General features: G+C 50.3%; 1 protein-coding gene and 4 non-coding genes across 5 annotated transcripts; all 5 read right to left on the bottom strand.

Moving 5' to 3' along the window:
• Positions 1–2,690: 2,690 nt before the first annotated feature.
• On the bottom strand, positions 2,691–2,762 carry Trnad-guc. Its single transcript has one exon. It is a non-coding gene; the product is annotated as a tRNA-Asp (tRNA).
• A 3,025-nt stretch (positions 2,763–5,787) lies between these two features.
• LOC120847956 lies at positions 5,788–7,280 on the bottom strand. The gene has a single exon (XM_040219906.3). The coding sequence runs from the start codon at positions 7,278–7,280 to the stop codon at positions 6,321–6,323; it is 960 nt and encodes a 319-aa protein (XP_040075840.3). The 3' UTR covers positions 5,788–6,320.
• A 384-nt stretch (positions 7,281–7,664) lies between these two features.
• Trnad-guc lies at positions 7,665–7,736 on the bottom strand. Its single transcript has one exon. It is a non-coding gene; the product is annotated as a tRNA-Asp (tRNA).
• A 5,271-nt stretch (positions 7,737–13,007) lies between these two features.
• Trnad-guc lies at positions 13,008–13,079 on the bottom strand. The gene has a single exon. It is a non-coding gene; the product is annotated as a tRNA-Asp (tRNA).
• Positions 13,080–18,201: 5,122 nt separating this feature from the next.
• Positions 18,202–18,273, bottom strand: Trnad-guc. Its single transcript has one exon. It is a non-coding gene; the product is annotated as a tRNA-Asp (tRNA).
• Between the last annotated feature and the right edge of the window lie 343 nt (positions 18,274–18,616).

Raw genomic sequence — 18,616 nt, 5'->3', positions numbered from 1 at the left:
TGTACTTTTCAGCATCGATCATTTCCAATTGACTTTTAACATCTCTTATTTCTTTCGCGAACTCGCCGGGTTTCTTGCCTTCTTCGGCTATGAACATGTCTAACTTGCGCCGAAGATCACACTCTTCAATTTTTTTTTGATGAGTTATGATGCTACATCTCTCGATAGCGATCATTTTGACGTCCTCTTTAAACAATTCCCACCTTTCCCCCCCACTTTGCTTGGTCATTCGCAATTAAATTTTGAAACAATTCTTTAACTCCAGAAATAAAAGCTTCATCATTAACTAGACATCCGTTCATCTTCCACAGCGCCCACTCCCAACGCGGTGATTTCTTCTTGTTCCCAAGAGTAAAAAATACCAAAGCATGGTCACTAAAAGACACGTGTTTCACCTCGTAGTGGTCGCAAAGGGGAACAAGTTCAAGTGAAATATACGCTCTGTCTAGCCTCGCATGGCTATTACCCTGAAAGTGGGTGTACTGAACCCCTCCTTTAGAAGCACAAACAGTGACGTCCTCTAATGTATTTCTTGCAATAATGTCACTCAAAGAAAAGGCACTGGAATCTCGAAAACGTACTTGATTCGCTCTATCCTCTGGAGAGCAAACACAATTAAAATCGCCAAGAAAAATAACGACCCTATTACAGTTGAGATATGATTCGATACTTTCGAAAAAATCTTTACGCTCACTTTCTCGGTTTGGCGCATAAATACAAATAACCCGCCACTCAACGTTAGAAAAGGAAAAATCGCAATACACAAGACGGCCAGAGGAACACGAATGTACGGCCGTTTCAACAACACCTATTGACCGACGAATAAATAAACAACAACCTCCGGAAAAACCAATCGCGTGCGAAACGCATATATTGAAAAGAGGTTGAAAGGGTCGCACCATACGGTCCGTCTGTTCATGGCTTTCGACTTTCGTCTCCTGCACGGCGATTATGTCAAGCTCATGCTCGGCAAACAGACGGCTTAACTGGTATTGCCGGCGTCTCGCTGAAAGGCCACGCACGTTAAGCGTGGCGACTCGTAGGGCAGACTCTAGTCTAACAGCCATTAAAAATAAAAGGGACGGACCGTATGGCGCTTACCTCGAGTCGGGCGGCCCTCTCCTCTGACTCGTCACACACCTTCCACGACTTACGCGCCACCACCGAAACCGTCGCCTTTTCTACGCCGTCATGGGGGTGGCTTGGCACCCCTGACTACACCTGCAGCAACGTTCGGGACGGCGCCGGGCCGTCTCAACCTCGTAGGTGCCGACTTGGCAGGCGGCTCCTCCTTGATCGCTGCCTCTGGGTCAGCGCCGCTGTTGTCCCGAGTCCGCTTTGCGGCGGGCTCCGGTGTCACGGCCGTCTCCATGGGCACGTCGCCTGGTTGTTCAGAGGAGGCGTCGTCGCATGCGCCGGCTGCCTTGACTCCAGGCCTCGACGCCTCAACGGACTGAACGTCCGGAGACTCGGCCTGGCTCGTCGACCCAGCACCAGGTGCCACGTTGACCGCGGACGTGGCCGTGCCCCTCTCGGGCGTCGCCGACGCCGCTCTCTGCGATGGTGCCGCCCCGCTGACCGGACCCGCGACGGCCTCCTCGGCGTCGGCCTCGTCCATGAGAAGCTCGGATTTCTCCTCGCCTCCCACAGGGCCCACGGCCGCCGCGTAGGTCCTTACGCACTGCGTGCCGTCGTGGCCGAACCGTCGGCAGACGTTGCACTTGGGGACGCGGCACTCCTTGCGGATGTGCCCCGTCCGCTGACACCGCAGGCAGAGCGGCGCCCTGCCCGGCACGACAACGAGGGCGAGTTCACCGGCGACGCGCAGCTGATGCGGGATGTCGTCGGGAGTCACGCCCCCCTTCAGGCGCAGCACCGCCGTCCGCGTCATGGTGCTGACGCTGTGGCAGCCGTCGATGTGCCACCGCTCCCTGGAGACGTCGAGGACCTTGCCATAAGGCGCCAAGGCTGCCCTCACGTCGTCGTCGCCGACGTTAAAAAGCAGCCAGTGGAGCTTGAGGCGTACGTCCCGGTTGCCCGGGTCGACGACGATGCACCGCCGCCCCTTGACGACGAGCTCCGACTCCGCCAGTAGCTTCTTGGACCCCTCGGTAGTCTTGAAGGTGACGGCCCAGACGTGATTCATTTGATACGCCCCGAGGGCGACAACCTCGGGGAGTAGTCCTAAGCGAGCCAGCGCGTCGCGAAAATCTTCGGCGCGATACGGACGTCCCTTGATATCAGCATGTAAAAAAACCGTATTTACCACGAGTGATCCGGTGGGCAGCGAAGGCAGGATGACAGCGTATTCCTTATCATCAACGTCCCTGATACCGCGGCCCGGCTGGGCCGCCGAAACCGCTCCGTCGGAGCTAGACATTCCGCGTCCGATCGCTTCGGCTGCCGGAAGTGGAATCTCTATACTAACGAGGAGAGACGGGAATAGCGGGACGGGAACTCTACCGCAACCTGGACTTTTCAATAAAGAAAAAAAAAAATGTGGGGGTAAAAAAAAAAAAATTATGCTCCCCGTCGGGGAATCGAACCCCGGTGTCCCGCGTGACAGGCGGGGATACTGACCACTATACTAACGAGGAGAGACGGGAATAGCGGGACGGGAACTCTACCGCAACCTGGACTTTTCAATAAAGGAAAAAAAAAATGTGGGGGTAAAAAAAAAAAATATTATGCTCCCCGTCGGGGAATCGAACCCCGGTCTCCCGCGTGACAGGCGGGGATACTGACCACTATACTAACGAGGAGTTTTTTTATTTCTTTATTGCAGGAGGAATGCAAAAACGGCAATGTCACTTTAAAAAAAAAATACTCTGCAAGACTTATTGCAGGGTACATTAAAATCCTCGCATTTCGAGGAGCGGTTTACAAATTTCTAGCCACTCGGGTTTCGTTTCACGGTTTGAAAAAACACTTTCCACTTGCTTAACAAGGCTGAAAAAATAATGATGCACTTCTTTCACACTAGGGTCGGCATGACGGACCGCCATGCGCGACCTCCAAATACTGCACAAACCCAACAACATAATCATATCAAAAGGTATGCCATCATCGTTACTCACATTCAAGAAACGTATAACTGATGGGCTAATGCACAGTTGTTTCTTCAACGTGCGCTGCAGCACATCCCAAAAAAAAACCGCATCCCAGCAAAAAATGAAAACGTGCTCGATGGTCTCAGGTTTCTTACATAAAATACAGTCTACCGCCCACGGAACATCAATACCCTTTCCTTCAAGCCACACCTTAACGGGCAGTGTATTGGAATGCAGTTTAAAAAAGAACGTCTTAACGGAAGGGGGAACGCACATATTCTTCACTCGCTTGAGCACATCTTGGCCCCCGCTACAGACTACAGTTCTATACAACGGGTCTGGAAACAAACTTATCAATAAATCGCGTGTAAGCGTTTTCTTGCTAACAGCGGACAAATACTCAAACGAAAAACGGGGAGACAAAAATAACACTGCGTCTACCACCTCCTTTTGATATCCCACTAATCTCTTAAGTTCGCCGCCATGGGACGAAACAAGAAAAGATGGCAAATGAGGAGACAATTGGGTTTGTATAAACGTACGTATGAAAGGATGCTCTTGGTCTCGCAGAAAAAAGAATCGGGACACAATCTGTTTGCAAAACAAATGCGAGAGACCGAGACCACCGTGACGAATCCGATGAAAAAGATTGTCTCTCCTCATCGGTTCCCACTTCGAATTCCAAATAAACGTGGCAAAAACACGGTGAAATTTCTGCACATTCAAGCGAGCACAATGAATGGCCTGCATCACGTACCATAATTTTGCAATGAGAAAAATATTACATACTGTCGCTCTGGCAAATATGGACAGCTCACGCTGCTTCCAACGGGAAGCGCGCCTGTCCAGGTCGGCGGCGACTCCCGACCAATAGGGTTTGCTTTGCCTGTAACATTTTAGTGGCACACCGAGGTAAGTGCACGGCACACGGTCCCAACACACCCCTTCAAACACCGAAGGGGTTGTGGCCCACTCTCCGTGCCAAAACCCACGGCACTTGCTCAAATTTATGGCTGCCCCTGTAGCCTTACAGAAGTCTCTTGCCAACTTCACAGCCGCGCTAATACTTGGCTTATCGCTACAAAAAACCGCGACATCATCTGCATAGCTCATGACTTTTATCTCCTCATTTTCCATCCGGAATCCGTGACATTGATTACTGTTCTGAACACTTAAACAAAAAAGTTCCAAATAGAGGTTAAACAATAACGGCGACAAGGGACATCCTTGTCTTACGGATGTTCGCACACGTATCGGTTCAGTCAATTCCCTGTTCACAATGAGCCTAGTGGTACACTCTTGGTACGCCATTTTAACCCCGTCCAAAATACGCTCGCCCACATTCACGTGCTTTAAAACATCAAAAAGGACATCGTGCTTAACACGATCGAAAGCCTTATCTAGGTCCAGTTGAAGCATGGCAACTTGGCCCATGCCATCGTCACATGCCTCCAAAACAGTTCGGGCAACGTGCACATTCGTCAAAATAGATCGACCCTGTATTCCACAGGTCTGATGATCTCCAATGAGCTGGCAGGCAACACTCTGGAACCTCCTCGCTAGGATTTTAGCAAAAATCTTGTAATCTACATTACACAGAGTTATCGGGCGGAAACCAGTGACTTGACGTAGTTTCGCAACGTCATCACTTTTGGGAATTAACACAGTGTATGTACATGAAAAAGACGGCGGCAGTACTTTCCTTTCGTATGCTTTACAAATCACTTCTAAAAAAAGTGGAGCGATTACGCTTTTGTATTTCTTATAAAATTCGGCGCATAGCCCGTCCGGTCCTGGGGTTTTCGAGCTCGGCAAATCGTCTATTGCTCTCTCGACCTCTTGAAGAGTGATCGGCTCTGTGAGGTTTTCCTTCTCCTCTTCCGTTAGTTGCGGCAGGGACTCTAGAAGTTTTCCACTAGGGTCCTGCCTTCCTTTAACTTGGGTTTCAAAAACTTGCCTATAGTGTGCGACAAACGCCTGCTCAATACTACCGGGGCTCGTGTTAATCACTCCGTTGTACTCGATTTCGCCAATTTCGTTGCGAAGCGCGAACCTTTTCTCATCCGCCAAAGACCGTTTAGTAGGCTGTTCTCCCATCAAGTACTTCTCTGATCGAGCCCGAACAATGGCTCCGCGGTAACGCTCTTGATGAAAATGCGCCAGGCGTTGCTTAACCGTTTCCAAATCTTTAAGAGCTGTGCCGGGTCGCTCACACTCAGCTCTTGACAGAGCTTGCAAATCTTCGATTAAGCCACGTTCGTCGCAACGTGCCTCGTACGCTAAAATCGACGACCTTTCGATAGCGAGCATCTTTACTTCCTGTTTGATGAGCTCCCATGTCTCGAATACATCGTCCCTTGCGGTTTTAAAAAACGTTTTGAAGACGTTATCTACCGCTGCAAGAAAACTTTCATCATCAAGCAGTTTTGTGTTAAGCTTCCACAGCTTCCAGTTAAACTTGGCCTTCGGCGGCGCTTTTTCGCCGATCGTTGTCGAAATCATGCAATGATCCGAAAAAAACACTGGTGTGACGCGATACTTTCTTAGCATTGCTGCCGCGGAGGCCGATACGTATACTCTATCTAGGCGCGCATGAGACGACGCTTGGAAATGGGTGAAACGAATCTCGCTCGTTTCATTCGTCACCGTTCCGGCGTCAACCAAGTCAAAGTCTTCAACCAGTTCGCTTAAAACTTGCGCACTCTTGTCGCTGCTCCGCCTCAGGGGCGCTGTCTGCTGCCCTTACAACGCAGTTAAAATCGCCCAACAACACAATCGTTTTATCACAATCTAGAAAACGGCGTAAGCCAATAAAAAAGGAAACACGGTCTTTAACCGTACTAGGCGCATACACACAAACAATTCGCCACTGCAAAGACGCCAAGGAAAAATCACACATGATGAACCGCCCTTCCGTGTCGGTGGTTACAGCTAACTCCGACAAGGGCAGGGACTTTTTAAGAAAAAGAAAACATCCGGCAGAAAAACCAACCGCGTGGGTGACACAAACTTCGTACGACTGCAGAAAAGGCCTAAGCGCACTAGCAACCTGTTCCTCCTCAGCCATTTTAGTCTCTTGCACCGCTAAGAAATCGGGTTTCTCTTTAAGCAGCAAACGCTGTAATTGGTATTGTTTTTTCCTGGCGCTCAAACCTCGAACATTTAGCGATGCGACCGTTATTGCTGGTTGGAACGTACAAATCATGTGTCTTGCTGTAGCACTTGCCTTGGCATTCGGACGTCAGTCTTTGTAACCAGGCGTCAGCCGCCTTACTTGCTGTTGAGTCGCCTCCGGTCATCTGGGGTTAAGGTGGGCGTGGGCTGGAAACGCCCCTTCTTTGTCCTCTCCATCCAAGGGTTGGGCCTGGGTGTCATGCCCGGCGTCGACGGAGGGTTCTCGTCGAGACCACGCTTGATGGACTCGGTGGTTTCGTCCATAGTGTCGTGACCTTCGGAAGGCGCCTTCTCGAAAGTCGGGGGGGAGGCCTCGCGCGGGGCTACGGTCTTCTCCCTTGGCGTCGCCGTGGGAGGGGGTGCCGCGCTGCCTGGTTCAGGAAAGCCTCCAGCCACCTCCTTCTTGTCCTTTACAGGCGAGACTTCAGTCGAGCCGTCCGCTCCAACAGGATGGCTGCAGGGCTCACCAGACGGTGAAGCTTCGTCTTGTTGTCCCTGAGCGGAACGCTCAGCCTCGGCGACATCCATGGTTAGGGGCGAAAGGTCTTCCGCCGCCGCTCCACCAGTTACTCGGGCGTAGGTCTTTACGCACTCTTCCTTCTCGTGGCCAAAACGTGAGCACACCGAACACTTAGGCACGCGGCAGTCGCGCCTGATGTGCCCGGCACGCTTACAGCGCAGGCAGACCGGCGCCCTCCCTGGGATTACGATAAGGACGTTCGCCCCCTGAAGCCGCAGCTGATGAGGCATTCCGTCGGGCGTGACGCCGCTCTTCAGCGTCATGCGTGCCACCCGGGTAGTCGACTCGATGCCCTCGAATCCCTCGACGCGCCACTTCTCACGTGCGACTTCTATAACCTTGCCGTAGGGTTCCAAAGACTTGCTCACCGCGTCGTCCGTCACATGATACGGGACCCAATGGAGACGTAGACGGACTTCCGTGCTGCTGGGGTCGATGACCACACACCTCAGGTCCTTCACCTTCAACTCCTTGGAGTCGATGAGCCGCTTCTTGGCTTCCGGCGTTCGCAGCGTGGCTAACCAGACGTGGTTCATCTGGAAAGCACCGAGCGCCACAATCTCGGACAGGACGGCGCACCGCTTCAGTTCTTGACGGAAATCTTCAAAACGATAGGGGCGGCCTCTCAAATCGCAGTGCAAAAGTACTGAATTTAAAATCGTTGCACCCATTGGGATGGGAGGCAACACCACCTTGTAGTCGTCGGTAGACGATGACGCAGCAAAAGTACCGCGGCCAACTGGGGCCGTTGTCGCAGCTCCGTTGGAGCCAGCCATCCTGCGACCGTTCTCGGCGAGTGCCAGAAGCAGAATGTATACTAACGAGGAGATACGGGAATAGCGGGACGGGAACTCTACCGCAACCTGGACTTTTCAATAAAGGAAAAAAAAAATGTGGGGGTAAAAAAAAAAAAAATTATGCTCCCCGTCGGGGAATCGAACCCCGGTCTCCCGCGTGACAGGCGGGGATACTGACCACTATACTAACGAGGAGAGACGGGAATAGCGGGACGGGAACTCTACCGCAACCTGGACTTTTCAATAAAGGAAAAAAAAAATGTGGGGGTAAAAAAAAAAAAAAAAATTATGCTCCCCGTCGTGGAATCGAACCCCGTCTCCCGCGTGACAGGCGGGGATACTTTTTTTTTTTTTTTTTTATTATAGAAGTATACATTTGGTACATACCGGCCACATGGCCAGGTCAGTGATTGCATACACTACTAGGCATGCACACTACTAAAATAATACACGAAAAATTTCGAGCCGACAAAGAGAAAAAGACAAACAAACAAACAACAGAACACTTGGTCCCACCCTCTTTCTATAATCTTTCTTTCCAGGGCGGTTGTGCGTTGCGGGCAACGACGCTTTTTTTAATTTGTTGTTTTATCTGGAGCCAGGCGTGGTTGACATCGTCTGGTACTGTGCTAACTGCGCTCAGTGTCCACTCTGCTCTCTCCCGAAACAACTGCCACGCGGTTTTCCGCACAGGCGCTGCCTCCACATGTAATGTCCGGCACAACCAAAGCGCGTGAAGGGCTATCGCAACCAACGACTCAAATTCGACTCCCCGTTCCTCACCAAAGTACAAAAACTTGAGCGATTCCCAGCTTGGCTCATAATTACATTCAAAAATATAGCGAAAATCCGCCCAGAAACAGAAGGCGCCCTTACAATCCATAAACACATGAAGGAGCGTTTCCCGCTCACCACAGAAACTGCAGTTTGTTCCGATTGGAAGGTAGAAGCCCTTGTTTTCTAACCAAGTTTTCACTGGCAGGGTTTCTGTGTGAAAACGAATGAAAACGTTTTTGGTTTTGGGAGAAACAGGGAGGCTGCGCAATCGCCTGAGGACATCTTTTCCAGCTGATGATTCGAGTCCATTTCTGTACAAAGGAGCTGGAAACATGCTGCTGACTGTGTCCCAATAGAGTTTTTTCTTTTTAACTTGCTGGAGATACTCCCACGAGTACCTTGATTCAAAGAATTTGATTGCTTCCGCAATTTCTTTGTAGAACCGTAGGCACTTAGCTGCTTTCGGTTGCTCCGATGTGCCAACCACCCACTGACTAAGGTACGCACTCCCGAGGCTCTGGAATGACCACCGCGTGATCGCATCACTCGAGTCTCTAAACAAAAGGAACCGACTTATTTTAACTTTGAGGGCCACGTGCACCAAGGCGAATCCCCCAGCCTGAAGGCTAAGAAAGAGATTTGTGCGCCTCGTTTTCTCCATTGGCGACTGCCAAACAAATGTTGCGAAGAGCCGATGGGCCTTGGACACCGTGCTGGCGTCGATTGGAATAGCCTGGGCCGCGTACATCAAACTTGGAAAGGGAACAGTGTTACACACAAAGCTTCTCTGGATAAGATGGATTTGTCTCGTGCGCCATGGCAGCAGCGACGCTCTCATCTTCTGGAGTTTGACCGACCACGTTACATGGCTAGGAGGTGTCAACGTGAGAGGCACGCCAAGGTACTTTTCCAGGGAGGACGACCACTTCATCCCTAACACACTTGAAGGCTTGCAGACCCAGTTACCCAGCCACGTACCTGTAGATTTGGCTAGGTTAAGACGAGCTCCCGATACGGCACAGAACTCTCGAATTATGTCCAAAGCCCTCAAAAGCTCCTTCTCTTCGGAAAAAATAATAGAAACATCGTCTGCGAATGCCAGGATTTTTAGTTGTTTAGTTGGCAGTTGAAGCCCTCGAATTCCTTCATCCGTTTTGATAGCCTTGCACAGTGGCTCCAAGTACAGCGCAAATAGCAGTGGGGACAGCGGGCACCCCTGCCTGACAGACGATTGTACACTTATCTTTCCCGTTTTTTTTCCATTTACTAATATCTTGGTGGATATGTCGTTGTAGCACAGGCGCACCCAATCGGAAAGAACGTCGCCTACGTTGATGCGTTTTAGGATTCTGAACAAGAATTCATGGTCCACCCGGTCGAAAGCACGACTCAGGTCAATTTGAAGGACCGCAAGGGGCGTGTTGAACGCTTCTGCCGCTTCGCATACTGTTCGCATGGCGTGGAGGTTGTGCGCGATTGACCGCGACTTGATCGCATAGGTCTGGTGATCTCCGACCACTTCCGCGATACCTCTCTCCAGCCTTCGAGCTAAGATTCTCGTCAAAACTTTATAGTCTGTACACAAGAGACTTATTGGCCTAAAATTGCTTACTGAAGGTATGTCATTGCCGGAATGCGGCTTGGGAATGAGCACCAAAAGGGACTGGCGCATGGTGGGTGGTAAGAGCTTTCTTTTGAATATGTCTTTGAACACTTTCTGTAGGAGAGGTGCCAACTGGTCTAGAAACTTCTTATAAAAGGCCGAACCTATGCCATCGGGCCCGGGTGACTTGTTTGACGGCATTTTTCGGATTGCCCACCGAATTTCGCTTTCTACAATTTCAGTGTTAGTACGTTCGCGTACTTCTTCGCTTACTTCCTTTTGAAGCTGCTGTAGCATGCTTTCCGCAAGACGGCCATCGCAGGCGTCTTTCTTTTGAAACGTTCGAACATATTCCTCGTAAAACAAGTCTTCAATTTCCTCCTGTGTGGAAAAGCTCTGTCCGTTTTCGTCTCTTATCTGCCGGATAGTGTTGCACTTGATTCTTTGCTTCTCAAAGAACTGAAAAAGCTTTGAAGGTTGTTCATCTCGCTCGACCAGTTTTTCCCGGCTCCTCACCACAGCTCCCATGTACCTTTCTTTCATCAGAGTCAAGAGCTCGCATTTTATGGCTTTTATGTCTTCTCTAAAATTTCCAGGCGATGAGTCGTCTGCCGCAATGAGAGTTTTTAAATTATGCAACAGTTCTTTTTTCTTTAAATTTTTTTCCCTGGCCTTTCTTTCCCCATATGACATGGCTTCACTTTTCACTTCCGCTTTCAAAATCTCCCAGCTTACAGCATCAAAAACCGAGTTTTCGGCTGCTAACCGCAGTTTTTCCTTTATGATGGTTGAAAACTCGTCATCTTCCAGGAGGCTCTCGTTTAGCTTCCAGTGACCGCTAGTATGCGGAGTTGAAAGATGGCTTGTGCCAGCCCTCCACTCAAAAGTTACTAAGCCGTGGTCTGAGAAAGGAACAGGTGAAACATCGTAGCGGGCGTCTTTGAATTCGAATTCGTCCGATATATAAATTCGGTCCAAGCGCGCGCTGGAATCACCCTGCCATTGGGTGTAGCGTTGCGTGTTGTTAGGACGCGCAAGTTCAATTACATCTATTAGATTGTTTTCCTTTAAAACCGAACGCAGAACTTTCACACTATTATCTGCCTGTGCCCGCCTAGGAAAGCGATCTTCGGAGCTTTCATCACAATTGAAATCCCCAGCTAGAATGACCTTCGCTGGCGTATCAACTACCGAGTTAATCAGCTCAAAAAAACTTTTCCGCTCGCTCATGTTGTTTGGCGCGTACAAGCATATCACCCTTATCAAAGTGTTCGCTAAAATGCAGTCGACATAGCTGATTCTGCCGCAATCGTCATGTCCTATATCAGGGCATACTCTCAAGAAATGCTTCCTGCGAACGAACACCGCGCATCCGCCGCTCTTTCCGCTCGAGTGCGAAACAAAAACCTGATAATGTCTCTTGAAAAATTCACGCGTGCTTTCTTCTTGCTCCCTTGTTTCGATTTTAGTTTCTTGGACACAGGCTAAATCGATCCGCTTTTCTAGCAACAAATCTAAAAGCCATTGCTTCCGCATGGAAGCGACGAGACTTACTACATTAATCGTACCAACGACTGTCATGATTAAGTTGTGGGATAGCCCATCCCGCCTGCCCGGGGTGCACAATAAGCCTTTTAGAGTGTGAGCTAGCAAACAAATCGGACAATTTTTCCTACCGGTTGACGTATTTCTGGGAAGTCCTGGTTTGGGATCACGGGGTGTTCAGGGCAGATGCGTTGTCAAGAGACGACGCTCCGACTTCGACCGGCTTAAGGGAAGATGGAACAGTGTCCGTTTTTTTCCATCGCTTGCCACTCACGATGGTGTAGCGTTGGTCGGCTGCGTTGTTTCGCACGGTTTCCTTCACCTTGCGCTTGATGGTCGTTTCGCTGCTCGAGGCCTCTCCGAGCTCCATCTTGTCGTCGACCGGTACCGGAGCCTGGGGCTCCGGCTGCGTTTGCAGGACGGCTTGTTCAGAGTGAGGTGTGGCGTGGTCGTCCTGGAGTGGAGCCTGTCGCTCCAGCTGCTGCTCCGGTTGCTGTTGGGAAGGTGGGTGCGTGGCCACAGAGGATGCGTTGATTGAAGCCTCCTGACCTCCCGGAGTCCCCGAGTTCTCGGGGCCGCCAGAGATGCCCGTCTCGTCCATGTCGCCCTGATCCATGTAGTGCTCGAACTCGTCCTCTTGAACTGCCATTCTCGTTCTGGACGCGTAGCTCTGGACGCAGTCGTCCTCCTCGTGCCCGAACGTGCGGCACACTTTGCACCATGGCGTCCGGCATTGTTTCCGCAAATGTCCAACCTTCCGGCATCGGAGACACAATGGTGGCCGACCTGGAATTGACACCAACGCAGGGCCTCCCATGACGGTGACTTGGTGGGGGATGGAATCCACCGTGTTGCCTTCCTTCAGTTCGATCGTTACGGTTCTGGTCGTTGTCTCTATTTCTTCAAAACCAGGTCGGCGCCATTTGTCCCTCGCGACTTTCTTCACTTTGCCGTAACTGGTGAACGCTTGCACGACTGCTTCATCCGGAACGTTCGTAGGCAGCCAGTGTACCTTGAAGGTCTTCTCCCTGGTGTTGGGGTCGATGACGACGCACGTTTTTCCCTTGATGACGAGTTGCCGCACTTTCACCATTTTTTCCTTCGCCAACATGTTGTGTAGAGTGAGTATCCAGACGTGATTATATTGGTAAGCACCAAACCCGGCAATGTCCTTGAGGTTGATGGCTGACTTCAGTGCGCCGGCGAAGTCGTCGATTTTATAGGGTCTCCCCGACGGGTCGCAGTGCAAAATGACAGCATTAAAAGAAGACCGACCTGTTGGCAGCGTGGGCAGAAGCATCCTGTATTCCTGGTGGGCGTTGTTTCCTGGCTGAACAGTTGATTCCCGGCTAGTGCTAGCCGTTATCGCCGCTCCGACGGAGCTCATGATAAGACGTCCGTCGCGCTCGGCAGCCGGAAGTCGAATCGGATACTGACCACTATACTAACGAGGAGAGACGGGAATAGCGGGATGGGAACTCTACCGCAGCATGGACTTTTCAATATAGTAAAAAAAAATGTGGGGTAAAAAAAAAATGATGCTCCCCGTCGGGGAATCGAACCCCGGTCTCCCGCGTGACAGGCGGGGATACTGACCACTATACTAACGAGGAGAGACGGGAATAGCGGGACGGAAACTCTACCGCAACCTGGACTTTTCAATAAAGGAAAAAAAAATGTGGGGGTAAAAAAAAAAAAAATTATGCTCCCCGTCGGGGAATCGAACCCCGGTCTCCCGCGTGACAGGCGGGGATACTGAACACTATACTAACGAGGATTTTTTTTTCTTTATTGCCTGTTTTTATCTTTGTACAATAGCATATATACAAAGGAGGGTTTAAAAACACGTCAGCCGTAACTTGGCTGCCGTGGTGTCATTAAAATTCTTTTAGAGAAACCAAACCATCAAGAATGGGCAACCAATCCGGCTGTTCGGGCTGTGCCCGGAACACTTCACGCATGCCGGCAACACTTTCAATAAAATATTCACGCGCCAAGCGGACTGTTTTATCAGCGTGATTTACGCCTACTCTTGTTTTCCATAAACTGTGAAGGCCCAGTAGTAGGATCATATCATAAGGTACGCCATTTACATTCTCTATTGATAAAAACCGGATACCCCTGGCGGTGATCGGGAAATCCTTTTTGAGTGTGCGCTGGAGTATATCCCACAAAAATACAGCGTCCCAGCAGGAAATAAACACATGTTCTACAGTTTCTGGCTGCTTGCATAAAAGACAACACGTAGACCATGGCACGAAAATGCCCTTTTCTTCTAACCATGGCTTTACGGGTAAAACGCCACAATGAAGTTTAAAAAAAAAGGATTTAGCATTAGGCTTTACCGGCATCTTCTTCACTCTTTTTAGAACATCTAGGCCAGGGCCTTCGCAGTATAGGGAACGATAAAGCGGCACAGGCAGCAGAACATCAACCAAATCTCGATACAATTTTTTCCGTGACACGGTACTAAGATAATCTAAAGAAAAACGGACCTTCAAGATTCGAAAAGAAAGTAACACTTCTCTCAAATATCCTTGCACTGCAGCACCCCTCCCAGTGGATGACGAAACAATAAACTCGGACAAAGCGTTTTGCAGACGAAGTTGAACAACTGTGCGCAAAAAGGCATCCCTCTGATCGCGTAAAAACATGAAGCGTGAAACAATCTGACGTATGAACAAATGCGACAACCCCAAACCACCACTTCGCACCGACCTAAATAAATTCGTTCGAGCAGAACGCTCCCATGTCGAAGACCAAATAAAAACGGCAAACACCCTATGCAGCTTTTGCACATTCATACGTGACATACACAACACTTGTAATATATACCAGACTTTTGATATTAAAAACAGATTACACACGGTCGAACGCGCAAACATAGATAAATCCCTACCCCTCCACCCTTCCGCCTTTAATCTAACATTTTCGGTTTCTTCATTCCAATAACTTGTGGTGTCCTGGTAATGTTCTAGAGGTACTCCGAGATACTTCGTGGGTAAAGTCTTCCACCTAACATTCATGAACACTTCTGGCTTACTTGACCAGTCACCGTGCCAAAAACCAATGCATTTATCAAAGTTCACCACGCTACCAGTTTGCGCACAAAAGGAAGAAACCACATTTATCACTTCACGTACGCTGTCTCGATCGACACAAATAACAGCGACATCATCCGCGTAGGAGAGAACCTTTACTTCACTCGACTGCAATTTATAACCACGAATATTACTATTATGAATAAGCTTTAAACAAAAGGGCTCTAAGTAAAGCGCGAACAGTAGTGGCGAAAGCGGGCAACCTTGCCTTACAGACGTCCCAACTTTGATACCTTCGGTGACTCCCTTATTTACAATCAAACTAGTCGTGCAATTTGTATACGCCATCTTTACGCCCTCGCGAATGACAGAGCCTACGTTCGCATGCTCTAGAACACTAAAAAGTACCTCATGCGAAACGCGATCGAACGCTTTTTCTAGGTCGAGCTGCAGCATCGCCACTCGTCCAGAAAAAGCATCGCAGCACTCTAGCACAGATCTGGCCACGTGAATATTGGTAGCGATGGTGCGCCCTTTAATACCGCACGTCTGGTGTGGTCCCACGAGACACTGAATCACGGATTGCAACCGTCTAGCCAGAACTTTCATAAAAACTTTGTAATCCACATTGGTTAAACTAATTGGTCTATATGCTGATACAGACAGAAGCTTTACTGGATCTTCAGACTTTGGAATGAGAACAGTGTGCGCCCTTGAAAACGAGGGCGGCAACACGTGAACTTCGTAGGCCTCGGCCAAAACTTTATGCAGTGCAACTGCTGCCTCACTTTTAAAAGTTTTATAAAAACCTGCCCCAAGGCCATCCGGCCCGGGTGTCTTGCCGGGACTTAATTCGTCTATAGCTTTTTCATTTTCTCCAATACTGATTGGCACTTCCAAGCTTTCGCAAACCTGCTGATCCAGTTGCGGCATCAATGACAAAAAACAAGTTTTATAATCAGTGTCTAAAGGGGTACTGTTCCCTAGCAGATTGCGATAATGTTCTACAAACGCTTTTCCAATCATATTCTTATCGCGGGTTAGAGTGGCGCCGTAACTTATCTCTTTGATTTCGTTGCGTTTGGCATATCTTTTTTCGTCGCTAAGCGAGCGCTTCGTCGGGCTTTCTCCCATCAAATACTTTTCACTACGCGCCCGCACAATAGCCCCTCTGTACTTTTCAGCATCGATAATTTCCAATTGACTTTTAACATCTCTTATTTCTTTCGCGAACTCGCCGGGTTTCTTGCCTTCTTCGGCTATGAGCATGTCTAACTTGCGTCGAAGATCATTCTCTTTAATCTTTTTGTGATGTGTTATGACGCTACATCTCTCAATAGCGATCATTTTGACGTCCTCTTTAAACAATTCCCACCTTTCCCCCCAATTTGCTTGGTCATTCACACTCAAATTTTTAAACACTTCTTTAACTCGGGAAATAAAAGGTTCGTCATTAACGAGACATCCGTTCATCTTCCACAGCGCCCACTCCCAACGCGGTGATTTCTTCTTGTTCCCAAGAGTAAAAAATACCAAAGCATGGTCGCTAAAAGACACGTGTTTCACCTCGTAGTGGTCGCAAAGGGGTACAAGATCAAGTGAAATATACGCTCTGTCAAGCCTCGCATGGCTATTACCTTGAAAATGGGTGTACTGAACCCCTCCCTTAGATGCACAAACAGTGACGTCCTCTAATGTATTTCTTGCAATAATATCACTCAAAGAAAAAGCACTGGAATCTCGAAAACGCACTTGATTCGCTCTATCCTCTGGAGAGCAAACACAATTAAAATCGCCAAGAAAAATAACGACCCTATTACAGTTGAGATACGTTTCGATACTTTCAAAAAAAACTTTACGCTCACCTTCTTGGTTTGGCGCATAAATACAAATAACCCGCCACTCGACGTTAGAAAAGGAAAAATCACAATACACAAAACGGCCAGAGGAACACGAATGTACGGCCGTTTCTACAACACCTACTGACCGGCGAATAAATAGACAACAACCTCCGGAAAAACCAACCGCGTGCGAAACGCATATATTGAAAAGAGACTGAAAGGGTCGCACCATACGGTCCGTCTGTTCATGGCTTTCGACTTTCGTCTCCTGCACGGCGATTATGTCAAGCTCATGCTCGGCAAACAGACGGCTTAACTGGTATTGCCGGCGTCTCGCTGAAAGGCCACGCACGTTAAGCGTGGCGACTCGTAGGGCAGACTCTAGTCTAACAGCCATTAAAAATAAAAGGGACGGACCGTATGGCGCTTACCTCGAGTCGGGCGGCCCTCTCCTCTGACTCGTCACACACCTTCCACGACTTACGCGCCACCACCGAAACCGTCGCCTTCTCTACGCCGTCATGGGGGTGGCTTGGCACCCCTGACTACACCTGCAGCAACGTTCGGGACGGCGCCGGGCCGTCTCAACCTCGTAGGTGCCGTCTTGGCAGGCGGCTCCTCTTTGATCGCTGCCTCTGGGTCAGCGCCGTTGTCGTCCCGAGTCCGCCTTGCGGCGGGCTCCGGTGTCACGGCCGTCTCCATGGGCACGTCGCCTGGGTGTTCGGAGGAGGCGTCGTCGCATGCGCCGGCTGCCTTGGCTCCAGGCCTCGACGCCTCAACGGACTGAACGTCCGGAGACTCGGCCTGGCTCGTCGACCCAGCACCAGGTGCCACGTTGACCGCGGACGTGGCCGTGCCGCTCTCGGGCGTCGCCGCCGCTCTCTGCGATGGTGCCGCCCCGCTGACCGCACCCGCGACGGCCTCCTCGGCGTCGGCCTCGTCCATGAGAAGCTCGGATTTCTCCTCGCCTCCCACAGGGCCCAGGGCCGCCGCGTAGGTCCTTACGCACTGCGTGCCGTCGTGGCCGAACCGTCGGCAGACGTTGCACTTGGGGACGCGGCACTCCTTGCGGATGTGCCCCGTCCGCTGACACCGCAGGCAGAGCGGCGCCCTGCCCGGCACGACGACGAGGGCGAGCTCACCGGCGACGCGCAGCTGGTGCGGGATGTCGTCGAGAGTCACGCCCCCCTTCAGGCGCAGCACCGCCGTCCGCGTCATGGTGCTGACGCTGTGGCAGCCGTCGATGTGCCACCGCTCCCTGGAGACGTCCAGGACCTTGCCATAAGGCGCCAAGGCTGCCCTCACGTCGTCGTCGCCGACGTTAAAAAGCAGCCAGTGGAGCTTGAGGCGTACGTCCCGGTTGCCCGGGTCGACGACGATGCACCGCCGCCCCTTGACGACAAGCTCCGACTCCGCCAGTAGCTTCTTGGACCCCTCGGTAGTCTTGAAGGTGACGGCCCAGACGTGATTCATTTGATACGCCCCGAGGGCGACAACGTCGGGGAGTAGTCCTAAGCGAGCCAGCGCGTCGCGAAAATCTTCGGCGCGATACGGACGTCCCTTGATATCAGCATGTAAAAAAACCGTATTTACCACGAGTGATCCGGTGGGCAGCGAAGGCAGGATGACAGCGTATTCCTTATCATCAAAGTCCCTGATACCGCGGCCCGGCTGGACCGCCGAAACCGCTCCGTCGGAGCTAGACATTCCGCGTCCGATCGCTTCGGCTGCCGGAAGTGGAATCCTATACTAACGAGGAGATACGGGAATAGCTGGATGGGAACTCTACCGCAACCTGGACTTTTCAATAAAGGAAAAAAAAAATGTGGGGGTAAAAAAAAAAAAAAATTATGCTCCCCGTCGGGGAATCGAACCCCGGTCTCCCGCGTGACAGGCGGGGATACTGACCACTATACTAACGAGGATTTTTTTTTTTTTATTTTATTTCTTTTCTTTTTTTTTTTTCCTTATTGCCTGTTTTTGTTTTACAGGTTTACTTCTTCAATAAAAGGTTAAAACATGAGCCAATTTGGCTGATAAGGAAAGTAACACAGAGTACAAATCGTCAGAGATCTTTGAGGGTCGCAAGCTTTTCAACCAGTGGCAGCCAGTCAGGAAGTGGCTGCTCCACCTTATAAATTTCTTTCAGGTAACACATGCTTTCAACGAAATACCTATGAACAGGACGCACATTAACGTCCGCGTGCCGTACCGCCATACGACATTGCCACAGGCTATGCAGTGCAATGAGCATAAACATGTCATAGG

The sequence above is a fragment of the Ixodes scapularis genome, unplaced genomic scaffold, assembly GCF_016920785.2.
Source record: "Ixodes scapularis isolate PalLabHiFi unplaced genomic scaffold, ASM1692078v2 ptg001080l_1__unscaffolded, whole genome shotgun sequence".
Lineage (NCBI taxonomy): Eukaryota > Metazoa > Arthropoda > Arachnida > Ixodida > Ixodidae > Ixodes > Ixodes scapularis.
Note: the sequence above shows the minus strand (reverse complement) of the source record. Positions and strands in the feature narration are given on the sequence as shown.